General features: G+C 48.5%; 1 protein-coding gene across 3 annotated transcripts in view; it reads left to right on the top strand.

Annotated features, from left to right (window-relative positions):
- The first annotated feature begins 329 nt into the window (after positions 1-329).
- Positions 330-11750, top strand: part of ube2f (ubiquitin-conjugating enzyme E2F (putative)) — a 253275-nt gene continuing 241854 nt past the window's right edge. The window contains exon 1 of one of the 3 annotated variants that reach the window (XM_085985594.1): positions 330-2192. Coding sequence is in view for 1 of the 3 variants with exons in the window: in XM_085985591.1 (XP_085841717.1) it covers positions 3705-3707 (3 nt within the window). In the remaining 2 variants the exon portion in view is untranslated. Of the gene's footprint in view, positions 2193-2217; positions 3708-8016; positions 8370-11750 lie in introns of those variants that run through there. The other 2 variants (XM_085985591.1, XM_085985593.1) reach the window with 2 other exon arrangements.

Below are 11750 nucleotides of genomic sequence, written 5' to 3'. Positions count from 1 at the left end.
AACTTATCATATAAAATGGTTATTACGGATTTATCTCTGATGCCATTCTTACGAAGGTCTTCAATTCTTAATATTGGCTTAACTGGTTATAATCAGACGTCGTGTCTCCTAACTCTTCCATTTTCAATACAAAAACCATGTGATTGCTTGGTGTCATCTATTGATGTAATATTTTCAAAGTCTTCTGTTTTGTATCTTTTACAACATGTAAGTTAAAAACACTTCAACTAGGGTGTTTGTTTTCCTAGCCATCTTAGTTGGTTGTACATATAATCATATTTCCTGTTTCTCATTTGATGTTACTTTTATCAAAGGCACATGGTTTTTTAATGTTCTGTGTTTCTGTTCGAAGTGTTAGTTTTTAACACTTTACTTGGGCATTGCTATTGTGTTGGTTCCAAACTGCAGACTCCTTGGAAGCAAGCCTTTGCTTCTTCAATAGGGCCTTTGTCTCAGTATTAACAATTAATTCCCATTTCAAAAGCTTGTGGGGTGTTTACAACTTTTGTGTTAACACTTCATCTTATCTCAGAAGCCTGTATTGACAGCTTGTGTCGTTGAGGCTTTTTAGATTTTTAAACTCTGTCATGTTTTAATATCAGAATTCTGTTCATAGGATGGTGTATCTTTTTGAAATATGGCTTTTCCTTTACAAGCTATCCAGTCGTAGGCAGAGAATCACCTGCAGTGGCTTCTCTTCCCGCTCCTGCACCATTACCTCTGGAGTTCCCCATAGGTTTTATCCTTGCCCCCTCCTATTTCTCAGCTACATCCTGCCCCTCAGCGATATCATCCAAAAACACAATGGCAGGTTCCACGTGTACGCTGCCGACACCCAGCTCTACCTCACCACCACCTCTCTCTGCCCCTCCATGGTCTCTAAATTGTCAGACTGCTTGTCCGACATCCAGCCCTGGATGAGCAGAAATTTCCTTCAATTAAATATTGGGAAGACTGAAGCCATTGTTTTCATTCCCCGCCACAAATTCTGTTCCCTAGCCACCGACTCCATCCCTCTCCCTGGCTGAGACTGAACCAGACTGTTCGCAACCTCGGTGTCCTACTTGACCCTGAGCTGAGCTTCCGACCCCATATTCTCTCCATCACCAAGACTGCTTAATTCCACCTCCATAATATCGCCCATGGCTCAGTTCATCTGCTGCTGAAACCCTCATCCATGCTTTTGTTACCTCCAGACTCGACTATTCAAATGCTTTCCTGGCTTGCCTGCCATCCTCTCCACCCCCCCCCCCCCCAAATAAACCTGAACTCAACCTCTGCTTTCCTAACTCGCACCAATTCTCATTCACCCATTGCCCCTGTGCTCGCTGACCTACATTGGCTCCTGGTCTGTCAACGCCTCAAATTTAAAATGCAAATGTTTGTGTTGAAATCTCTGGCCTCACCCTTCCCGATCACAGTAACCGCCTCCAGCCCTACAACTCTCCGAAATCTCTGCATTCTGGCCTCTTGAGCATCCCCAATTTCCATCGCTCCATCATTGGTGGCCGTGCCTTCAGCTGCCTAGGCCCAAAGCTCTGGAATTCCCTCACTAAACCTCTCCGTCTCTCTGTCCTCCTTTTAGACACTTCTTAAAACTTACCTCTTTGGCCAAGCTTTTGGTCACCTGTCCTAATGTCTCCTTATGTGGCTCTGTTAATTTTTGTTTGATAACACTCCTGTGAAGCGCTGTGGGATGTTTTACTACATTAAAGGCACTATATAAATGAAGGGTGTTGTTTCCCTAAAGGCTGCAGCAGCACCAGTAATTAACTGAGTGAATATGGAGCATAACACGAAGGCAAGCTGTGTTGGGATGGGTAAAAAAAGCAATACAGCCACTTGAGGGCAGTCTGTCACCAGGTGAACTGGCACGCACCGCCTGTGTCATTAAATAATACCAGTAAACTAATAATAGCATTCTATACCTCATCAAATTGCAAATTCAAAACAAAATCACCTCCTTGATGGATGAACTGATTGGATGCACTGTGAGCACAACATGTTGTCGCAGCTCTGGAAATGTCACTTTGTACCTGGGCCACACATGCATCACATTCACATCAACGTCTGTTACCCTGTCCACCCTGGTGGGTCTCTCCTGAAAGGCTGCTGTACTCAGAAGGCTGTCTGCAGAAAATGGAGCCCAATTTGCAGGAAATTCACTGACTTGCACTCCAGCTCCAAACAAGGTTTGGTGTACTGAGCCCCAGACTGTAGAAAGGTGTAGAAAGTCAGGAGCACGTTTGGGGCGTCAGTACTGAACTTTTCACTTTTTTTATTTTAATAATTTTTTTCATTTTAGCTTTACATAACTTGGAGCTGTTTAAACTTGTTTATTAGGTGCCAGTGATCGATTGGTTAATAAATGGTGCGATTAATTGTTCTGACTTTGTGTATGTAAGACAGTATAAAATTTAGCCGACTAGCGAGAGATTATCCTTGAGCTATGAGAGACGAGTGCCGTGCAAATGATCAGGAGTGTGTAGCGTTTAGCATCAGTAATGGTTCAGTCTTAAAGGAAGATCCTTGTGGTAGTCAATTAAGATAATATTTGCGGCATTAAGCTACTAAGTTTTTTTAATTTGCTTTCTAAAGAAAACCGTTTAGTACAGGGAGACGGATAGCTAAAGCCTGTGATGCGTGGTACCTATCTGGTGCGTGGGAGGGTTTCAGGTGTTGAGGTTTGAGCAACTCCGTCACATTCAGGAAGCTGAAGGTTCCTGGAATGCACATTCCCAGGAGGCAGTCATCCTGCAGGCACAACAAGTTAGTGAGGTTGGGAAGAGGAGACTGGAGGCAGGGCAGGGATCCTGAGCGTGTTGAACTGACAGTCATTCAGTACTGAACAGCTGTGACAAACTCCTACAACTTGTAGGAGGGAAACCGCAGCAAAGAACAGCCCCACGGAGCCAATGGCTGCCAAGGAAGGGGGAAGCACAGAGATGTGGCAGCTATAAGGGGTCCCATTGTTGGGCGTAGGCAGGTGCTTTTGAAGAGGGCATAGTAGTTCCTCTCCAACCACTTCCTGTTATTCCTCACCACTCCAACCCCACATCCTTCTGCATTCATCTATGGTCATCGATCGGAAACGTTAACTCTTTCTCTCGCCACACATGCTGTCTGACCTGAGTATTTCCAGCATTTTATGTTTTTATTTCAGATTTGCAGCATCTGCAGTATGTTGCTTTTTTAACCTCATTATTAATATGTATGCTTGGTTAGATACCTGAGCCAGGTATTCATGAACCAATAACTGTCAATCATCCAATCAAATATAGCAGGTGATTAGTAACTGTGGTGCTAATTCAGCCAATCAGTAAATCTAACTGGAGCATGTCGGTCCCAGGGAGGATTTGTTCAATGAGTGAGGTGATGGGAATTACAGGGTACAATGATAATCTAATCACAGCCTCTCACTGTGCACTTTGTGCTGTAGCATATATTAAAGAGGAGATAACACTCTGCTTCTGACAGCCTTCTGGAGTTAATTTATTGGTGTACTGTCTTTCAAGTGATGAAACCAGTCAAGGTTAAATCGATGTTCCCCGTGACAGCTGACTGACTCATGTTTCCCCAGTGTCCGGTTATAGAAAGTGGCCAGCTGCATTTTAATAACACTTTTTCCAGGCTCAAACCTCCTGGACTGACGCACGCAGCTGCTGATCTGTTTACACCGGATAGTTTCAGCTGTAAGGTGGGAGATGGTGAGTGTGACGTGAACTGTTTGTCTACAACCTGTGGGCTGTATAAATATCACCAGCCCTTGGACCACAGAATCACAGGGGTTTACAGAACATTCGGCACATAGTGTCCAGACCGGCTCTTTGCTGAAACAATCCAAAACAAATCACTCTGTCCTGTTCTCTCCCTATAACCCTGTATCCTCCTCTTCAAATATTTATCCAATTTCCATTTAAATATACAATAGTCTCTGCCCCAACCACTCCCTGGGGCAAAGCAGTCCATGCTCCAAAAATCCTCTGCGAATAAATTTGCCCTAACCCCTCTCCTCACTCTTAGTGAAAATTGGTGACCCCTCGTCATTGACTCCCCAACCAGAGGAAATTGTCTTTCCTATTCACTCTAACTAAACCCTCCATAATTATAAAAATAGCTCCAGTATCTCCAGTCACAAAGGGCTGGATTTTGAAACTGGAGGCGTGTAGGAGGCGGGACTACAACTTTTGGGGTTGTAGTCCCGCCTCCATCGAGTTGTGGCCAACCCACGCGATTTTCATTTGATTGACCCTGTTGAGCCCGCCCGTGGGCTCAACAGGCCAATTAAGGGTCACCTGGCAGCAGGTGATGTCACAGACTGACATTTCATCTGTCAAGAGCTTTTGACAGATGAAATATCAGCGTTTGACAGCTCTTTGAAGCTGTCAAACACTGAATCTGTAGACTAAGTTAATTCCTTCCTCTCAGGCTGATTTAGAGATCTCTCCGGAACAGAAAGCTGAATGCTGCAACTTTTGACAGCTCGCGGCCATTCTGCTTTCTGTGCCAGTGAGATGAGGGACTCCCGAGACCTGAAGGAAGGAAGGCTATAAAGGTAATTAAACTTCTTTAAACACTTTACACACACTCTGCACTCATCACTCACCTGAACACAGGACATCTCGAACCCTCCAAGTCCTTCAGCCCGACGGTCTGCCTCGCTAACTTGGCGTGGTTTGGAGCCGTTGGGAATCCCACACTTTACCAATAAAAATAGGGATTAGGCTAAAACTGCCTGTTAACAGGCAGTTAATCACAGAATCACAGAAACCACACAGTGCAGATAGAGGCCATTTCGGCCCATCGAGCCTGCACCGACACATATCCCACCCGATCCCTGTAACCCCTACACCAACACATATCCCACCCTATCCCCGTAACCCCACGTATTTAATCCCCCTAACACTAAGGGTCAATTTATCATAGCCAATCAACGTAACCCACACATCTTTGGACTGTGGGAGGAAACCGGAGCACCCGGAGTAAACCCACGCAAACACGGGGAGAATGTGCAAACTCCACACAGACAGTCACCCGAGGCCGGATTCGAACCCGGGTCCCTGGCGCTGTGAGGCAACAGTGCTAACCACTATGCCACCGTGCTGCCCATTAACTGGCACTAATCCCCTTCCCGCCTCGGGGAGGCAGATCCCAGCACAGGTCAGGTATCTGCCTCCTTTGAAACTGGCATGGAGACGGGATGGGTTCGTGCCCCCCTGATTTCGAGATTTTAACCCCCCACACGCCTCCAATCCCGCCTCCACGGCCCAATGAAAATCCTGCCCATAGAGTCTACAGCACAGAAACAGGTTATTCGACCCAAATGGTCAGTGCCGGTGTTTATGCTCCACATGAGCCTCCTCCCACCCCTTTTCATCTAACCCTATCAGCATAACCCAAGGAGTGGTTGGGGCAGAAACCATTGCATATTTAAATAGAATAACCTATTCCTTTCTCCCTCATGCTTATGTAGCTTCCCCTTAAATGCATCTATGCTATGCTCCTCAACTTATGAGTCCCTCCTCATAACTATAGTTTCCCAACCCTGGCATCACCCTGGTCAATCTACACTGTAGACTCTCTATGGTTTGATGTCCTTTCTACAATGGGGCACCAAAAACTGCACACAGTCCTCTAACTGTGACTTAACCAGTGTTTTGTATAAATTGATCATTGTGAGAAAAGTAAGTTTTGCAGGCTTTTCAGTGGAATAAATCGAACTTTTATATTCAACGTTGTTACAGTCAGTAATTGTCCTTGTACACCTATGTCAGGAGACATTTCGTCGACTGTGCTTATCTTGCGTTATGGGATCATAGCATGGGAACCATTGGTTGTCTGTCTGTCTTTGTCTGTCTCTGTGCGGGATTGGTTAGGTGGCTGCTTGGCTTGGGGAAACACTAAAATCCACTGAGATACAGGCACAAAAACAGGCTCAAATTCCCATAATATGAGTAATTTAATGTATTTAAGGAAGATGTAAAGCCTAGTTTAGTTAGAACGTTCTTGGAGTGAGACTGGATGCGCTCACGTGTTACCACAAGGCTATTTTGAGTCTGATCACCTTGTGAACATTGGCAAGTTGTATCTCTCGTATTTTACTATTCTATAAGTATATAATTTTTTAACTATTTACTTCCTGTATTGTAGCTTCTTTTATAACTCTAATAAACCATATATACTTTGTATATGGCTCCCTCTAGTCTTTGAGTATCAAAGATCGAATCTAATATAAATTACTCACAATCGTTACTACTTCACTCTTACACCCATTAAAAAGACAACAGGTAGGGTTTTGTATCTCCCGCCACTTGCACATTAAGAGAATTATGTGCTGAACCCCTAGATCTCTCTGATCACCCACACCCTTCAGTGTACACTCCCATTCCTCGTTTTTCTTCCCAAAATGTGTCACCTCTCACTTCTCCGCATTAAACTGCATCTGCCCATTCTGCTCACCTGTCTATCTCCCAAAGTCTTTCATAGTTCTCCTCACTGTTTACCAAACCAAGTTTTGCGTTAGCAGCAAAGTGTAAAATTATGTTCCCTAAACCCAATTTGAAGTCATCGATATATACTGAGAACAAAAGTGGAGCCAGCACTGCCCCGTGGGGGACACAAATACAACCCTGCTCCAATCTGAGTGGGGCGCAGTACAAGGATCCCACTCTGACCGGGGAAAGGTACCAGGACGCTGCACCGACCAGGGAACGGTACCGGGATCCTTCTCCAACTGGGGAACGGTACCTGGATCCCGCTCTCACTGGGGGAAAAGTACCGGAATCCCGCTCTGACGGGGGAAAAGTACCGGGGAACGGTACCGCGATCCCGCTCCGACGGGGGAACGGTACCGCGATCCCGCTCCGACGGGGGAACGGTACCGCGGTCCCGCTCCGACGGGGGAACGGTACCGCGGTCCCGCTCCGACGGGGGAACGGTACCGCGGTCCCGCTCCGACGGGGGAACGGTACCGCGGTCCCGCTCCGACGGGGGAACGGTACCGCGGTCCCGCTCCGACGGGGGAACGGTACCGCGGTCCCGCTCCGACGGGGGAACGGTACCGCGGTCCCGCTCCGACGGGGGAACGGTACCGCGGTCCCGCTCCGACGGGGGAACGGTACCGCGGTCCCGCTCCGACGGGGGAACGGTACCGCGGTCCCGCTCCGACGGGGGAACGGTACCGCGGTCCCGCTCCGACGGGGGAACGGTACCGCGGTCCCGCTCCGACGGGGGAACGGTACCGCGGTCCCGCTCCGACGGGGGAACGGTACCGCGGTCCCGCTCCGACGGGGGAACGGTACCGCGGTCCCGCTCCGACGGGGGAACGGTACCGCGGTCCCGCTCCGACGGGGGAACGGTACCGCGGTCCCGCTCCGACGGGGGAACGGTACCGCGGTCCCGCTCCGACGGGGGAACGGTACCGCGGTCCCGCTCCGACGGGGGAACGGTACCGCGGTCCCGCTCCGACGGGGGAACGGTACCGCGGTCCCGCTCCGACGGGGGAACGGTACCGCGGTCCCGCTCCGACGGGGGAACGGTACCGCGGTCCCGCTCCGACGGGGGAACGGTACCGCGGTCCCGCTCCGACGGGGGAACGCTACCGGGATCCCGCTCCGAGCGGGGAACGCTACCGGGATCCCGCTCCGAGCGGGGAACGCTACCGGGATCCCGCTCCGAGCGGGGAACTGTACCGGGATCCCGCTCCGACCGGGGAACGGTACCGGGATCCCGCAGCGACCGGGGAACGGTACCGGGATCCCGCAGCGACCGGGGAACGGTACCGGGATCCCGCATCGACCGGGGAACGATACCGGGATCCCGCATCGACCGGGGAAAAGTACCAGGAACCCGTGCGATGAGGTGTGAATAGGGAGTCCATATTTTCTATGTTCAGATATCGTGTGGATGTCGATACTTGGAGCCGATATTTACTCAATGATCTGCCCATCCTCCACCCGCGCGCCCCCGCCTGCCTCCGATGCGCGCGCCGGGCTAGCGGGCACGCGCGCTCCCAGGTCCAGTTTTCCCGGAGCGCCAGGCCGCCGCCGATCAGGATCAGGTCTGGCTCCGGGTCCCTGAGCCGCCGCCGGTTCTCTTTTGCTTGAGCGGCTGTTGAGCTGGACAGATTGAGGCCGGACTGCCGGCGGCCCCGGAATCGCGCCGCGCTCCAACGGAAGTGCGGGAGGTGTTGCCTGGTGGGACCGGCTCGGAGTTCCGGTAGCGGCCTGTCGCGGCGGCTGGAGACGGGAGCCGGGTCGGGCTGGGCAGCAGTGCAGCCGCCACAGACTGGAGGCAGGCCGAGGGGCACCGGGCTGGGCCGGGAATGGTGCGTGAGCGCTTGGTGCTGTCAGCGGCAGAGAGAGGTCGAGGTAAGGAGTGAAGGACCTTCCATAGCGATTACAGCCTCAGGACGTCCCAAAGCACTTTACAGCCAATGAAGTACTTTTGAATTGTAGTCACTATATTGTAATGTAGGAAACACGGCAGCCAATTTGCGCACAGCAAGCTCCCACAAACAGCACTGTGATAATGACCAGATAATCTGTTTTAGTGATGTTGATTGATGGATAAATATTAGCCTGGACACCAGGATAACTCCCCTGCTCTTCTTCAAAATAGTGCCATGGGATCTTTTACATCCACCTGAGACGCGGCCTCGGTTTAACGTCTCATCCGAAAGACGACACCTCCGACAGTGCAACCCTCCCTCAGTACTGCACTGGGAGTGTCAATCTAGATTATGGGCTCACATCTCTAGAGTGGGACTTGAACCTATGACTATTTGAGTAGATTTATTATACATATAAAAGAAGGAAAAGGACACATTGTGGGGATAGTATCTATATGTTGCATGCACTCAAACATTTGGGGAGAGAGGGTATAACGTGTCTGTTGATATAATGTGTATGGGGTGAATAAATACACATACTCCCAACCAATGTTCCCATTAAATGGCTGTGCAGCACTCCAGGGAACCTGTGCATCCAGCTTGCCGGCTTTTCAATGAAAAAGCCATGTATGCGCTGTACTTTGAATGGGCCGCGCAGAGCCTTAAAGGGGGGCTGTGTGGCGCCAAAAACAATTAGGGGGAGCATTGCTCTCAACAACAACTTGTATTTATATAGCACCTTTAATGCAGAAACACATCCCAATGAGAAAGAAAGACTTATATTTATATTGTGCCTTTCACGACCACCGGACGTTTCAAAGTGCTTTACAGCCAATGAAGTACTTTTGAAGTGTAGTCACTGTTGTAATGCAGAAAAAGCGCCAGCCAATTTGCGCACAGCTAGCTCCCACAAACAGCAATGTGATAATAACCAGATAATCTGTTTTTGTTATGTTGATTGAGGGATAAATATTGGCCAGGACACTTCATGAGCTTCACTGAGGTGTAATAGAAAAGGAAGCCAAGCCAACTGGAGATATTTGAGAAAAAAGATTAGTCAGAGGTGAGTTTTAAGGAGCGTCTTTAAGGAAGAGTGAGAGGCATAGATGATTATGGAGAGAATTCCAGAGCATCTGGCCCATATGGCACAAGGCACTACTGTAATTTGCATTAGAGTAATGCAGTTTGCTGTGCGTTGATACTCTGCTAAATGCAGTGACAATATTGTTAGTGATTTGGTGTTCATTTTCATTCTGGTTTTGTGTCCTACAAATTCCGTCAGTGACGTGGTTTGGAGTACTAGAACCACCGCCAATACTGATACTGAGAACTACAAGTTCCGTCACTGCTGCGGTGTTAGTATTACAAGCTCCTCAGTGCTGTGGGATTAATACTACAAGCACCGGCAGTGCTGTGGGTTCAATACTACAAGCACCGTCAGTGCTGTGGGTTTAATACTACAAGCGCTGGCAGTACTGTGGGTTGAATACTACAAGCTCCTCAGTGCTGTGGGTTTAATACTGCAAGCACCGTCAGTGCTGTGGGTTTAATACTACAAGCACCGTCAGTGCTGTGGGTTTAATACTACAAGCTCCTCAGTGCTGTGGATTTAATAGTACAGGCACCGTCAGTGCTGTGGGTTTAATACTACAAGCACAGTCAGTGCTGTGGGTTTAATACTACAACAACCGTCAGTACTGTGGGTTTAATACTACAAGCACCGTCAGTACTGTGGGTTTAATACTACAAACACCGTCAGTGCTGTGGGTTTAATACTACAAGCACCGTCAGTGCTGTGGATTTAATACTACAAGCACCGTCAGTGCTGTGGGTTTAATACTACAAGCTCCTCAGTGCTGTGGGTTTAATACTACAAGCTCCTCAGTGCTGTGGGTTTAATACTACAAGCCCCTCAGTGCTGTGGATTTAATACTACAAGCACTGTCAGTACTGTGGGTTTAATACTACAAGCTCCTCAGTGCTGTGGGTTTAATACTACAGGCTCCTCAGTGCTGTGGGTTTAATACTACAGGCTCCTCAGTGCTGTGGGTTTAATACTACAAGCTCCTCAGTGCTGTGGGTTTAATACTACAGGCGCCTCAGTGCTGTGGGTTTAATACTACAAGCTCCTCAGTGCTGTGGGTTTAATACTACAAGCACTCATTGCTGTGGGTTTAATACTACAAGCACCGTCAGTGCTGTGGGTTTAATACTACAAGCACCGTCAGTGCTGTGGGTTTAATACTACAGGCACTATCAGTGCTGTGGGTTTAATACTACAAGCACCGTCAGTACTGTGGGTTTAATACTACAAGCACCGTCAGTACTGTGGGTTTAATACTACAACTCCTCAGTGCTGTGGGTTTAATACTACAAGCACCGTCAGTGCTGTCGGTTTAATACTACAACTCCTCAGTGCTGTGGGTTTAATACTACAAGCTCCTCAGTGCTGTGGGTTTAATACTACAAGCACCGTCAGTACTGTGGGTTAAATACTACAAGCTCCTCAGTGCTGTGAGATTAATACTACAAGCACCGTCAGTGCTGTGGGTTTAATACTACAAGCTCTGTCAGTGCTGTGGGTTTAATACTACAAGCCCCTCAGTGCTGTGGGTTTAATACTACAAGCTCCTCAGTGCTGTGGGTTTAATACTACAAGCTCCTCAGTGCTGTGGGTTTAATACTACAAGCTCCTCTGCTGTGGATTTAATACTACAAGTGCCGTCAGTGCTGTGGGTTTAATACTACAAGCTCCTCAGTGCTGTGGGTTTAATACTGCAAGCACCGTCAGTGCTGTGGGTTTAATACGACAAGCTCCTCAGTGCTGTGGGTTTAATACTACAAGCGCCGTCAGTGCTGTGGGTTTAATACTACAAGCCCCTCAGTGCTGTGGGTTTAATACTACAAGCTCCTCAGTGCTGTGGGTTTAATACTACAAGCTCCTCAGTGCTGTGGGTTTAATACTACAAGCTCCTCTGCTGTGGATTTAATACTACAAGTGCCGTCAGTGCTGTGGGTTTAATACTACAAGCTCCTCAGTGCTGTGGGTTTAATACTGCAAGCACCGTCAGTGCTGTGGGTTTAATACGACAAGCTCCTCAGTGCTGTGGGTTTAATACTACAAGTGCCGTCAGTGCTGTGGGTTTAATACTACAAGCTCCTCAGTGCTGTGGGTTTAATACTACAACTCAGTGCTGTGGGTTTAATACTACAACTCAGTGCTGTGGGTTTAATACTACAAGCACCGTCAGTGCTGTGGGTTTAATACTACAAGCTCCTCAGTGCTGTGGGTTTAATACTACAAGCACCGTCAGTACTGTGGGTTTAATACTACAGGCTCCTCAGTGCTGTGGGTTTAATA

Source organism: Somniosus microcephalus, chromosome 4 (genome assembly GCF_052327205.1).
Source record: "Somniosus microcephalus isolate GS21.2 chromosome 4, FLI_Smic_1.0, whole genome shotgun sequence".
In the NCBI taxonomy this organism is placed as follows: Eukaryota; Metazoa; Chordata; class Chondrichthyes; order Squaliformes; family Somniosidae; genus Somniosus; species Somniosus microcephalus.
Note: the sequence above shows the minus strand (reverse complement) of the source record. Positions and strands in the feature narration are given on the sequence as shown.